The sequence below is a fragment of the Gymnoscopelus braueri genome (genome assembly GCF_963280865.1).
Source record: "Gymnoscopelus braueri genome assembly, chromosome: 22".
Classification (NCBI taxonomy): Eukaryota; Metazoa; Chordata; class Actinopteri; order Myctophiformes; family Myctophidae; genus Gymnoscopelus; species Gymnoscopelus braueri.
Window position 1 is genome coordinate 3,126,959 of NC_137624.1, and position 14,984 is coordinate 3,141,942.

Below are 14,984 nucleotides of genomic sequence, written 5' to 3' on the forward strand. Positions count from 1 at the left end.
CAGTTCACTATACCCGGCCACTCTACCCCTGAGCCACTGCCGCCCCCATTAGGCCAAGTTAGGCCAAGATTGCATGCTCCAATATGATATGATGGCATATATTAAGATCATTCATAAACAGAACAGAACAGTCGTGTACCCTGTAATGTCTGTGTTTTAAGTAAACTTAAACACTGAGGAGCAAAGCTGTTCTTTTATTCTTTTAAATAGAGTCAAACAGGCCACACATGGAAAATGTCAACTACAATCCAACAATAGGTTCTGTATTAAAAAATAATAATAACAACAATAGTAATACATATTAAATTTTGTATTGTTGTTGTTGTTAATATAATAATAATAATAATAATAATAATAATAATAATAATAATAATAATTATTCTTATTATTATTCTTATTCTTATTATTATTATTACCCTTATCATTATTATTATTATTATTATTATTATTATTATTATTATTATTATTATTATTATTATTATTATTATTATTATTATTATTATTATTATTATTATTATTATAAAGCAGGTCCAGGCCAGCTTTAGGGAGCATCGTGTTGATGAATGAAGTGATATGCTGCTGTGTATCTTTCAGGACCTTTGCCTGCTTTTTGGAGCCGCGTGTACCGTAATTACACTAGTTAATGCGCAACGAAATTCGAACGGGGGCTCACTTTACCAGTGGTTCGCGGCCAGCGGCTCACGTTACGTAATCTCACACACTCTGTCTGTCCGTCCGTCTCTCTCTCTCTCTCTCTCTCTCTCTCTCTCTCTCTCTCTCTCTCTCTCTCTCTCTCTCTCTCTCTCTCGCTATAGGATCATGTGGAATCTGTTTTTTAAAGGGACAGGCGGTGTTGCACATTTCAGGGCGCGCGACACCGACCCGCAACCGAAATATAAACCCGGGCTTTTGCCCTGTATTTGCGTACCGTACCCCGCCGGTGCGCGCTTGCGCACGGCCCGACGCGATCAGTCATGTTCCGATGACGCGGAGGAGGAGAGAGAGAGAGAGAGAGAGAGAGAGAGAGAGAGAGAGAGAGAGAGAGAGAGAGAGAGAGGAGAGAGAGCTGCAAAATAGATCAGGTAGGTGCTAGGGTGATGGGCGCTAAGGTGGTGGGTGGTGGGCGGGGGCTGCCATCCATTCCATATAGCATCCTTCCGATACTAGGTTACTATTGATGTTATTAATCTACTGTCTAGAAATTAATAATTGTTGGGGGGGGGATCTGTCTGTAGTAAGCCATGGCATGCTTTGATTATGACAGCCAACAACGTCACATACTGTAGGCTATAATATAGCAGCCATATAGCTTCAAAATGCACGGATTGCCTTCTGTTGCCAAGAGGATCAGGATGCTATGTTATTACAGGCTTATTACAGAATTATAATAGGCTTATAACAGGCTTATAATAGGCTTATAATAACACAAGGCGATGGACATTATAAGCAGTTATGATCTCATAACATTAGGAGCCTGGTTGGTGTGCTTGTGTTGCACTGGCTACAGTAACAGTGGGCATCCCGTGTATATCCCATAATATTATTTATGGCATTACATCACAGCTTTCTTTCTGCATCAAACTGCGTTTTGTGTGTGTCAATGCCATATGGGCTTGTTTTTATGGATACCTGCTTTATTATGATGTACGGCAGTGGTTCTCAGAGTGGGGCACCAGGGGTCCCAAAGGGGGGGGGTTCCAGGGGGTCCCCAGCTGAATGTGTTAGTGTAGCATCACAATCAGTTAAGCCACCTTTACTGTCTAGGCTATTTGAAAATAGCAGATCTACAAGCTCACAACGTGTATATCTGCTGTTTAAAAAAAAAATCTAAAATAATGTGACAAATTATGAAAACAGTATTTTGACAACACAAATCTTGTGGGAGTACCTGGCGCAAAGTGTTTTCAGATGGGGGTCCGCAGGGGATAACATATTGATTTGGGGGTCCTTGACATGAAAATGTTTGAGAACCACTGCTTTATGTGCTTTGGAAATGGGTCGGAAATTATGTACATGCGTTGAACATGCATGCTTTAAATCATCAGATAGCTTCAGCATCAATTTACCCTTCAAATGACTGCTGTTTTGTAGATATTTGTAGCAATCTAAAAACAAAATTATGCGTATTTATTTTGGCCCCCATTTATGAAATAAATGTAAATATACAATAAAATATAAAATAAATAAATGGAAAGAAAAGGTGCCCACTAGTGTTCTCAGGTGCCCACTCATCCGGCTACCGCTCCCAGCATCACGGTCAACTCCAAATTTGAGAGATTATTATGCTAAATCTATTGCATTATTTCTACATTGTTATCAAGGATTACTTAGCCCTATACACATTCTCAAACTTTTTCATGTCAAGGACCCCCAAAATGATATGTATTTGGCTGCAGACCCCCATCTCAAATATTTTGTTCCAGGGACCCCCACAGAAGTAAAGATTTGAGTAGAACATGTTTGCTTAAAATATATATATATATTCAATTTGCACAAATGTCAAGCTAGATCTACACCTATCTACACCTCATAGCTAGATCTACACCTCATAGCGCGGCACCGAACCCCCCCAAGGACCCCCTGGACCCCACTTTGAGAACCAATGACATCACATTGCGATGCACTCATATAGCTCTTGTTGGTGTTGTTTCCGCTGGTGTGCAGGGTAACCATGGCGATGGAGAAGCGCTTGGCGTTCTCTATAGTGCAGTTCCTGCGAGAACAGACGCATTGTGGAGTGTTGAATTCAGACGAGCAGGAGAGCCTGGAAGGTACGTGCACCAAAAACATGTTTTTGTTCTTCCACTGCTTCCACCGTCCTTGTCTCTGTAGTTCAGGTGCTCTTGAAGGTTTTCCAGGCCAAGTGAGAGATGAGGCAGGGACCCCCACTTAATTGTGTTGCAGATTAAACTTTTGGGGGTCTCAGCTTTGTCAGATATAAGAAGGGGGGGGCTCCAAGGGAAACATGTTAACTGCTGGTTTAGTTTACAACCGCTTTAAACGGGACAGGATTACGCCAAAGCTATATGCCTCCATCTTCAACCACTTATCCGAAGTCCGGTCTTGGATGTAGGACCCCAACTGGGCTGAAAAAAGACCCCGGCGGAGGTGTCGTGGGCCTATATCAACAAAACACCAATGAAGGAGGGTGCCCGCCTGAAGACCCCAGTGAAGCGTTAACCCCTACCCCACTCAATTCCAAGTGCTGATTAATCTAAGGGACTGTAATACAGTATCTAGTCCTATGAGCTCAACAGCAGTTCCATCAGTGGACCCCAGACCTCTCTTTCCCAGGCCACATTAGCTAACTAATGCGGCCAGTGTGGAGAGATATAATCCCCCCCATCTGGTCCTCGGCCCAGTGGGACGTGCTTAGAAAACCTCCCTGGACAGGCACCCATAGGAGACATCCCTACTAGAAGCCCGAACTACCTTACCTCCTGATGCTCGTTTTCCAAGTTCTCTCCCAGATGACTGAACCTCCTGAGGGAGTAGTAGGCTTTGCAGGGAGCTAAGCAGGGAGACACCAGCCTAGCCTGGTAACCCCCCCTCCCTCCGGAAATCTCATTTGTATTTGATTTCAGGAGTTCGTCTGGCATGAAAGTCTGTTTGGCTTTTTGGCTGTGGGCGGGAGTAGTACCGTTGACTGACAACCCCTTCAGCCAATCAGCAGTTCGTTCCACCACCACCACAGAGCAACGTAGGAGCAAGGGGACATTTGAAAGGGCCATGCCGAAAATAGGTTGCCTTATACAGATGAGTATCACTGTCCGCCCCTGCCGACTCTCTGAATTTTAATTTTTAAATAGGCTCTGTCATGATTAATTGACCACATATATGAAGTTACTAAATGCTGAACTAAACGCTATCCGAATAATATCTTAAAAGTAAACTCGTGCCACAAAAAATAAGTTTGAGAGCGTTTTGAAGTTTTAAAATACAGCGGAGGAAATTTCGGCTTCACTCGGCTTCCACCTGATTGGCCAACGTCAACGTCTGTCAATCACAGAACAATGAGCAAGGACGCTGATAGGCTAGTCCATTTTGACACAGAAACGCCCAGATATGCTCTCAGGCCAGACCCAACTCCTGAAATCAAATACAAATGAGATTTCCGGGGGGGGGGGTTACCAGGCTAACACCAGCCACCCGTCTGAGAAAAATCTTTTCGGCCGCTTGTATCCGCATTTCGGTCATGACCCCACACTTCATGACCACATGGTGAGAGTAGGAATTAAGATTGCCCAGTAAACGGAGAGCTTTGCCTCCTGGCTCAGCTAGCTCACAACTGTGCCGTACAGCGACTGCAATACGGGTCCTGCTGCTCCGATTCTCTGGCTGATCTCCTGCTCCATCCTATACCCTCACTTTTGGTTAAGGCCTACCTGGAGTCCACTGGTTTCCTGCTGCAGAACCAAGACCTCAAATATAGAGATGTTGATCCTCATCCCAGCCACTTCACATTCAGCATAGTTTATATAGAAACTATATTTATGATACAATACATAATATTTTCTGTTTCGACCTTTCTCTTTGGTCCTACGATTCCCATGATGCATCTCATGGGCAATCATTTGGCCTGACATGCCTTCGGTCAGTGGTCACCGTTACCTCAACCTGATTTACACGGAGTCAAAAATCCCTATTTTGCCCCAAACAGAAAACAAGGACAATGTTTATGATAATAGGAGTGGTTAACCACTTAAACCCTATGCAACTTGTTGTCTGGGGTTCCCCCTCATTTTTTCAACCCCTCAACAGCAAATCTCTTCTCCGGAATATACGATCTACAAGCTCACAAGGCGTTGTGTTGTGATGCGTTGTGATTTCATATGCAATGTGGTGTTGTGGATGCTTATGATGTCTTTCATTGTTTTCACGATTGTCATAAAGAAACACTTTGATTTAACATGAACCCTATCATGTGTAACTGTACAGTTGCCATACAATGTTTGGAGACGACGTTCAAGATCAGCTCCAGTGACTGCCATCTCGCTGTGCCACAGCCCCTGACAGAAATATTCCATAATAACCTATTAAAAGTAAGTAATGTATAGTATGAGAATACTATACTTTTTTTTAATTTTTATTATTATCAAGGATATAACCTCTCAGAGTTACAGACCTGTAAGGGTCCATTTGGTTCCATTTGTAACCTCTCAGAGAGTTACATACCTGTAAGGGTCCATTTAGTTCCATTTGTAACCTCTCAGAGTTACAGACCTGTAAGGGTCCATTTAGTTCCATTTGCACACTCTCAGAGTTACAGACCTGTAAGGGTCCATTTAGTTCCATTTGTTACCTCTCAGAGTTACAGACCTGTAAGGGTCCATTTGGTTCCATTTGTAACCTCTCAGAGTTACAGACCTGTAAGGGTCCATTTAGTTCCATTTGTAACCTTGAGTTACAGACCTGAAAGGGTCCATTTGGTTCCTAACTATCAATCATTAAGTTGGGGACCCCCTGGAACCCCCTCAAGGACCCCCGTGGGGGTCCCCGGACCGTATGTGAAACAATGGCGTAATTACACAACTGAAGTGCATCGTAGGACTTATATAAAAGCACAAATGTACGTTTTATCTTTCACATAGTACAGTATTATAGGACTAATACTGTACAATCACTATTTTACACATACGTTTGTTTACAAATGCATCAGAACAATGTCTTCAATTTATCTGCAATCTTTTAATGTGTCTTCAATTCATCTTTAATGTAAACTCCATAGAATGATATCCTAACCATACCAGAGAGCTCCCCATCGCCAGAAGACATTGAACGAGCAGAGCAACTCAAGAATGAAGGTATTAATAATCACAAAATTTATGACGAAATTGTCAGATTGAAATTGTCTACTTTTGTCAGTTTTAGTCTTCATCAGTGGTGTAAAAAGTTATAATTTTTTTACTTTACTTAAGTTCAATATGAAAAAATTACTTGAGTATTTGTACTTGTAAAAGTACAAAAGTATTGGCATCAAAATGTCAAGCTAAATGTTAAAGTACGAAAAGTAAAAGTACTCATTATGCATAAATATCCCATTTCAAGTTTTCAAAATGTATAGAAATCTTTTGAAAATAGCAGATCTACAAGCTCACAACGTGTCGCGATGCGACGCGTTGTGAGCTTGTAGATCTGCTATTTTCAAATAGACAAAATATATATAGACCTTAAGTGGCTAATGCTGTTAAGTAATAAAAAGCTACATCTAAAAAGTAACTAGTAACTAAAGTTTTCAAATAATTGTAGTGGAGTAAAAGTACAATATTCTCCTCAGAGATGTACTGGAGTAAAAGTAAAAGTATTGAAAATTGGAAATACTCCACTAAAGTAAAAAATACCTCAACATTTTACTTAAGTACAGTACTTAAGTAAATGTACTTAGTTACTTTACACCACTGGTCATCATAGCTTAGTTTTTATACAGTTTTTATTTAGTTTTTGTCAGTGAAAAAAGGGATATTTTCTTGTCATAGTTTTAGTCGACAAAATGAACACTGTGGTCTTAGCCCTTGCCGTGTCATCAAAAGCTCTTAATAACATATTGTTTGTGATTGGTTGTTTTTTAACAGGTAACAATCACATGAAGGAGGAGAACTACAGCTGTGCTGTGGACTGTTACACTAAAGCCATTGACCTGGACCTAAGAAATGCCGTCTACTACTGTAACAGGTACTTATTACCTTCATACTATAAACAGTTTTTAGTGTTTATGCTTCCGTTGTATTCCCTGAGCAAGACACTTAACCCCTAACTGCTCCCCAGGCGCCTACTGCTACTAATATTTCGGATTGTGAATGCAGAGGGCAAATAATTTCATGTGTGCAAAATGCAGGCTACAGTGGCAGGAAATAGCTAAAACAGCTAAAATGCTGTGCATAAAGTGTGCATTTTGGTTGTGTTGTAAAATAGCTCATCAATGCCGTTGTTTGAACTTTCACAAGACAATTATCTTCATATGACATTATCTTCATAATTGGTCCTCATTAATGCTCATTAATAATAATAATAATACAACTTCAGATTTATATAGCGCTTTTCTAGGTACTCAGTCGCTTTACAGAAACAAAATAAAAACAACTTTATAAGGAAATACTTGTTAAAAAGGTTAAAACTATAAAAGAAAGGTAAACAAAGGGGGGTTGGGATTTATGTAGGGAATGCGAGACTGAAAAGGCGGGTTTTGAGTGTGGTTTTAAACGTGGCGAGGGTGGGGGTGAGCTGGGAGTGACTTCCACAGTGAGGGGGCGGGGCCACGAGAAAGCCCCGTCACCCCAGGTTCGCTTATTTGTCCCGGGAATGTCCAAGGAATTAATTTTTAGAAGGAAGAGACGCCAACGTCATTTTCTCTACCATGCAATTCCAGCCGGGCAGATTCGTCGCACTGGGTGGCAGACTAACACCGGAAGTGGTGAAATAACACTGGAGTCTATGAGAGCCGGCTGGATAGCTTATCAACAAACACTATTTCTGAACGATTGAGACCTTTATAAAATACTCGGCTCAGGAAAATAAAAGAACACATACTGTATCACACATTGTTTTCTGCTGTGTTGCTTTTCGATGTGTACACTGTATAATTGTATAGAGGTATGTATCTAAAGAGCACAAAGTATGTTTCTGAACGTGCCAAGTATCGCGAGACTGTTCACCATTTCCTGTCTGGCAACCAAATCTCGTTATATGAAAATAAGGTTGAAAATGGGTGACGTTCTCCTTAAATACTAAAACATATGAAGGAAAACTAAAACTCTGAAGGAAAAGGTTTACAGAAGTTCAGAATGCTCAGTGTGTGTGTGTGTGTGTGTGTGTGTGTGTGTGTGTGTGTGTGTGTGTGTGTGTGTGTGTGTGTGTGTGTGTGTGTGTGTGTGTGTGTGTGTGTGTGTGTTGGTATTTCTACTGTATATGAACAGAGCTGCAGCACACAGTAAACTGGGGAACTACACAGAAGCGACTGGAGACTGTGAGAGAGCCATAGGCATCGACCCTTCCTACAGTAAAGCCTATGGGAGGATGGGGTGAGTTATAGATCCAATACATCCTCTTACAATGAATGCTGTTCCTTTCTGGTCAAACAGAGTCAGGGTGCTGATATTGTGCATGTTGGCTCACTGTGGAAACACTCTGCTATACCAGTGGGTCTCAAAGTGTGGTCCAGGGACCCTCATGGTTCCTTGAGGGGGTTCCAAATGGCCCCTTAAAGGTGTGTAACTCTGAGAGTGTACACATGCGGGTCTATTCGGTTCCATTGGTTCACAGTTATGGGGGTCCTTGACATTTTTATGTTTGAGAACCACGGCGCTACACTAAATGGAACAGAGCCTTCGTTGCTGGTATCATTGGTAAGACCTGTGAAGGAAGTAAGGAAGAGGCCCAATTTCTTTCCAATATGGCTGCTGTGTAGGGATGGGACGATATGAAAATTACATGTCACTATTTTTGTGGCAAAAAATTATTGCGATTAACGATATTATGGCAGATCTGTGAGCTTGTAGATCTGCTATTTTTGGTGAATCGAGTTGTGTAGATTGAAGTAAGAGTGTATTAAATGCACTATTTACAGGTCCGTTAATATAGAGGGTTTTGAATCCTGGACTTTTAATTGTAACAGAGTATTTCTACATTGCAGTATTGATACTTTTATCAAAGTAAAACATTTGAGTACTTTTTCCACCACTGTTTGTTTGCGACAAAACATTATTTTTTTAAGAGATGCAAGGTTTCTGCCCGACAGCATCGATATATGCAAGCAAAATGGCATCTTATCTTACTTACCCCAAAAGGGGTTCCCGTCCTGAAAGGTATAGTTACAAATAGGGGTTCCCGCCCAAAATGGGATAATAATACATCACACTTACAGTATAATTGCGCTTTTCATAGCTTTTCATCCTGTAGCATCCCTATTCTGGGGGAAACATTAGCCAAAAACAGCTGATCTACAAGATCTACAAGATTGTAGATCGGCTGTTTTAGGCAAAGAGGTTTGGTGTAAAGGGAACAAAGAGAAGACCAGGTACTGTATAGTATATGCACCATTAGTAATATGTCAGTGACAAGCTGTCTTCTCTTCTCCTGTCTGTCTCTGTGTGCAGACTGGCTTTGACGGCCATGAACAAATACCCAGACGCCATCTCCTACTTTAAGAAGGCCTTGGTTCTAGACCCGGAGAATGACACCTATAAATCCAACCTGAAGATCGCAGAGCAGAAGCAGAGGGAAGCCACCAGCCCAGTAAGAATAATAACAACATGTTTACTGTTAGAATTCATGTCAAAAAATCATCACAGTCAAGTGGAAAACTTGTATGTCCAAAACCTTTCCTTTTTGAATTTTTTTTTAAAGGGTAAAATAGTGAAAAAAGCCGATCTACAAGCTCACAACGCGTCGTGATGTGACGCGTTGTGAGCGTTGTAGATCGGCTATCTTCACTACTTTTGCATAACACTCTTGTAGGATGAAGTAGTAGGGCATTTGTTTGCGGTGGTGTACTCAAGTACTGTACTTAAGTACAATTTTGAGGTACCTTTACTTTACTGGAGTATTTCTAATTGTCTATACTTTGACTGCTACTCCACTACATCTCAGAGACAAATTTTGTACTTTTACTCCACTACAATTATTTGAAAACTTTAGTTAATAGTTACTTTGCAGATATAAATTATTACGTTATAAAACATGCATTAACCACTTTGGCCCTAAACTTAGGCTATTTGAAAATAGCCGATCTACAAGCTCACAACGCGTTGCATCGCGACGCGTTGTGAGCTTGTAGATCTGCTATTTTCAAGCATTTTTGTACTTTTACTTTTGGTACTTTAAGTACATTTTGATACCAATAGCTTTTTACTTTTACTCAAGTACATTTTGAATCCTGGACTTTTAATTGTAACAGAGTACTTCTACATTGCAGTATTGATACTTTTATTGAAGTACTTTTTCCACCACTGCTTGTTTGCGACAAAACACATTTTTGTTAAGAGATGCAAGGTTTCTGCCCAACAGCATCGATATGCAAGCAAAATGGCATCTGTTACCCTGAATCGATTGCTATGATCTTATTTCAAAATGTTCCGCCCGCAGATGGTGGCCGCTGGACTGGGATTTGATATGGCCAGTTTGATCAACAACCCTGCCTTTATTAGCATGGTAAGTGCATAACATTACCCACATCCTTATGTGCTTCCTCTTGCGCTGAAGTGTACGGTGAAAATAGCCGTCGTTCTTTTTTTTTTTTGTGGTGCAGGCCGCTTCTACAAGAGACCTTGTGTGTACTTTGTCTGTCTGAGCATTGCACTAACAGCTGCATCTGATTGCAACACAAAGCTACAGATAATTACACAAATTACACAAATTCAACAGAAACAAGAGGCACATTGCACCACTCACAATATGCACCGCACGCGCGCGCGCACGCACGCACGCACGCACGCACACACACACACACACACACACACACACACACACACACACACACACACACACACACACACACAGACAGGGACTTTGTGGGATGGTAATATGGGATGTTTTACATTGATATTATGGGTTGTTTTGACATTGAGATGTAATACCGCCAACGTTTGAATTCCAGCACACATTCAAATAGAGTAGCGCCGCCTGAATACCAGCACACACTCACATAGAGTAGTACCGCCTGAATACCAGCACACACTCACATAAGCTGCTTTCTCGTTTGAAAACTGGAAAATGTTGGGGAATCAGGTTGTGTGTGAACGCATCTAAAACAGACACCGGACAATGTCCCGACATTGTCCGGTGTCTGTTTTAGATGCGTTCACACACAAAGGTAAATAGCCAGTTTGATAAGACTACTCCCACTTAGATATAACAGCGTGAGGCAGCTGCGAGGACCAAAAGCAATCATTGTTTTATTTCCTTCCACAGAACATGACAGATACAGTGAATTGCTTGACATGCGGCCTCCCATTGATGCACCCATACAAAACAAACAAGCAAAACAAATCTCTCCTTAGTAGGCCTAATGTAGACAACAAGCTACATGAATACCAGCACACACTCAAACAGAGTAGTACCGCCTGAATATCAGCACACAATCACGTAGAGTAGCACTGCCTGAATACCAGCACACACCTAAATAGAGTAGTACTGTTGCTCATCAAAGGCACCTCTTACTTCACACTGGGTGTGATTTTTGACAACATAATACAACATGCCAGAAATAGGGTGGCCAGGGTGAAAGAGGTTAATAACTTGTGCTCTATACTAGTACTGGGACCTTAAATGACTACAGTGACATGTCACCAGTGTTGCCAGGTCTGCTTATTATAAGCTACTTATGGGTTTGTTTTTTCTGTAAGAGGTCGCTTGCGTTTTTTTTGGGGGGGGGGGCTTGTTTCTAAAGTGTAGTTGCTTCCTAATGTTGTTTAAACCAGTGCTTCTCAAACATTTTCATGTCAAGGACGTCCCCATTAATAGGAATTTGTCTGCGGGCCCCCATCTGAAAATATTTTGTGCCAGGGACCCCCATACAAGATTTGTGTTTCAAAAGAATTCCAAATATTTCACACTTTTTTCTAGATTTGTTTTAAAATAGCAAATGTACTATGAGGTTCAAGGGTTAAAACTGGTCGCTTCCTTTGAGTTTGTTTTCGTAGACCTGGCCGCTTGTTCCTCTCACGAAATCTGACAACCCTCACCCTCAACACAGATGTCTCATGGAGGCCATTTTGTGGTGTTTATGATAAGGACAGGGGAGATTCTTCCCTGATTGACCCTGTGATTTAAGGTTAGCGCGCCACTCAACCAATGCTATTGCAGAGAGACCGGTTGCAGCAGGTTAGAACAGGTGCAGACTGCCCTAAGTGTGACATTTGAGAATGCCCGCCGGGCAAAGAATGACTTTTACAAGAAAGTCCTCTCCTTTTCACGACAGCCACTAATAAGACAATACAATAACCACACGTTTATATGTGACAGCTCCGAATTGAGATAAAGCAATAAAGAGTTACTTTAATAACGTCAGGTGGTATTATTCTTGGCAAATGGAGGCTATGGAGTAACTATCGCGTCTCGGCGCGTTTATGAGACAAATGACCGAGCGCTGTGCGGTGCTGTGTGTCTATTTAAAGGCGGCTTCATGTGAACTTATGTATACTTTTTACCTTTTACCGGTACATCTCAAAGGCAAATACTGTACTTTTACTCCACTACAATTATTTGAAAACTTTAGTTACTAGTTACTTTGCAGATATACATTATTACATTATAAAACATACATTAACCACTTTAGCCCTATTTTATACATAGGCTATTTTCAAACATTTTAGTATATTTACTTTTGGTACTTTAAGTACATTTTGATACCAATACTTGTGTACTTTTACTCAAGTCAATTCTTAATTCTGGACTTTGACTTGTAACAGAGTGCTTCTACATTGCAGTATTGATACTTTTACTTAAGTAAAACATTCGAGTACTTTTCCCCCCCACTGGAATACACCTCCCTTCACCACTGAGTAAATGTCACGTCTGCACATTTTATAAGACAAATGACTGAACGCTGTGCTTGTGTGTGTGTGTGTGTGTGTGTGTGTGTGTGTGTGTGTGTGTGTGTGCGCGTGTTCTGCGTGTCTATTTCCAGGCGGCCAGTGTGATGCAGAACCAACAAGTACAACAGCTGTGAGTGTGCCACGTGTTTGATCTATTTTAAGTTGTCACAATTAATTTGACTTTGATGTGCGTTGAATCCCTGTGGTGGAAAGTAACTAAGTACATTTACTCAAGTTGCTGGCTGTACTTAAGTACAATTTTAAGGCACTTTTATGTCACTTGGAGTACGTCCATTTTTCTATATACTTTATATAGAAAAATATACTTTATCAAAAATAGCAGATCTACAAGTGGATCTGCTATTTTTGAATAGCCAAAGACACCTAAAACAGAGATGCGTTCCCGGATTGACTGGGTTAAACAATTCATGATAAATACCATACTTCTTCCCTCCGTCTCTGTTTGTAATCAGAATGTCAGGCATGATGACCAACGCAGTGGGTGGTCCGGCAGCGGGAGTGGGGGGGATGTCGGACATTTCCAGTTTGATTGAAGCGTAAGTACAGGAACTATGTCATATTTACACATCGTTGTTGTCGGGCAGAAACCTCTCATCTCCATATTCTAACGTTTTGTGTTGTTTTTGTAAATTAACGCCGTACTTGATCACACTACAGCATCACACAAAAGCATCAAAAGTAGCAGATCTGCAAGCTTGTCGATCGGCTACTTTTGCTATTTTTTGAATTTGGATCCTGAAAAGTATTAAGGTTTTGGACAAGTTGCAATCATTCATGTTTTATTAACCCAAATCCGTGCCTCTACATTGTACGTACAGTTTTCACGTCTTTCGCTTTAAATCATATTTTTGAAAATGTTCTGTGTAAATAAAGCAAAGAAATTAAATCTGTGTGAAACGTGTGGATAGTGCAGTTTTTTTTAGGGGAAACATTATTATTATGGATATAAATAAGTAAACACAGTGATTCTTGACATGAACACAGAGAATACACACATTTATCGATAGACCAAGTGTAGCTATATGGAATGGAAAAGTAATTAACCCCTCTTTCTCTTTTTTCTTCTTAAAATTGCTAAATACAACGCACAAGAACTTAGTATCGATATTTGCATTGCAAAACGATACGATACAAAGTCAAACGATACGATATTATGCTGCTGTTCAAATATCGATACTACTGTAAGTACTTGTGCGTTGTATTTAGCAATTTTAAGAAGAAAAGAGAAAGAGGGGTTAATTACTTTTCCATTCCAAATAGCTACACTTGGTCTATCGATAAATGTGTGTATTCTCTGTGTTCATGTCAAGAATCACTGTGTTTACTTATTTATATCCATAATAATAAATGTTTCCCCTAAAAAAACTGCACTATCCACACGTTTCACACAGATTTAATTTATTTGCTTTATTTACACAGAACATTTTCAAAAATATGATTTAAAGCGAAAGACTTCGCATTATACTTCAATTGTTGAAATTAAAATCGATGCATTGTAACGGTAGGGGTATCGTTATACCCCTATACCCCTATCACATGCCCAAAACACACGCCTAGTTAAACGTTTCTCTGTATATCTGTCTGTCTCTCTCTCTGTCTCTCTGTCTGTCTGTCTGTCTGTCTGTCTGTCTGTCTGTCTGTCTGTCTGTCTGTCTGTCTGTATGTCTCTCTCTCTGTCTATGTCTCTCCGTCTCTCTCTCTGTCTCTCTCTCTCTCTCTGTATCTCTCTCTCTCTGTATCTCTCTCTCTCTGTATCTCTCTCTCTCTCTCTCTCTCTCTCTCTCTCTCTCTCTCTCTCTCACACTCTCTCACACAGAGGACAACAGTTTGCCCAGCAGATCCAGCAGCAGAACCCAGAGTTGATAGAACAGCTAAGGAACCACATCCGCAGTCGTTCCTTCAGCGGCAGCGCAGAGGAACACTCATGATGCTCCAAACAACAACAAGGACGTTTACAGAAAGACCCAAAATGTGACAGCAATGATGTGGGGGGGATTGATAAAGAAATATCACTGAACGATATACAAATAACATCCTTTTTTTCCCTTTAAAAATTCCAGTTATCACGTTTTTTACCAAACTAAAGGCCCAATGCATGCTCTTTTTGGCGCCTCCTTCTGATATCGGATAATAAAAAAAAAACGGACAGGCTTTCCGAGCTATTTGGGAGAGTCGGGGTCAACTTCTGGGGTTGGAGGAGTTCGGAGACTGAAGTTCTGAGACCGCCCATCGGAAGTTCCGAATTATGTCGATTTGTAGTTATATCATCCTCTGTTTCCGAAAACGTTCGGAAGGAGCATGTATTTGCACTTAACCCATTCAGACCGGGAACGCATCTGTGTCATTTTAAGATTTATTTGCCGCGCACTAGCTTGTAGATCTACTATTTTTGAAAAATCGTGAAGATTTGTGCAAATCTCTGTATATATATAT

The 14,984-nt window shown here is 40.8% G+C and overlaps 1 protein-coding gene across 1 annotated transcript; it reads left to right on the forward strand.

The window, feature by feature from the left end:
• The first annotated feature begins 1,061 nt into the window (after nt 1-1,061).
• Nucleotides 1,062-14,984, forward strand: sgtb (small glutamine rich tetratricopeptide repeat co-chaperone beta). Its single transcript, XM_080420518.1, has 11 exons — nt 1,062-1,082; nt 2,665-2,771; nt 4,939-5,042; nt 5,729-5,804; nt 6,573-6,672; nt 7,914-8,018; nt 9,093-9,231; nt 10,081-10,146; nt 12,623-12,660; nt 13,004-13,087; nt 14,368-14,984. Exons 2-11 carry the CDS (start codon nt 2,672-2,674, stop codon nt 14,477-14,479), a joined length of 924 nt encoding a protein of 307 aa, XP_080276644.1. The 5' UTR covers nt 1,062-1,082; nt 2,665-2,671; the 3' UTR covers nt 14,480-14,984.

Coding starts and splice junctions, on each gene's coding strand:
- sgtb (XM_080420518.1), top strand. CDS start 2,672: ATGGCGATGGAGAAGCGCTTGGCGTTCTCTATAGTGCAGTTCCTGCGA. Junction 2,772..4,938: donor CGAGCAGGAGAGCCTGGAAG/GTACGTGCACCA, acceptor GTAACTGTACAG/TTGCCATACAATGTTTGGAG. Junction 13,088..14,367: donor ATTTCCAGTTTGATTGAAGC/GTAAGTACAGGA, acceptor TCTCTCACACAG/AGGACAACAGTTTGCCCAGC.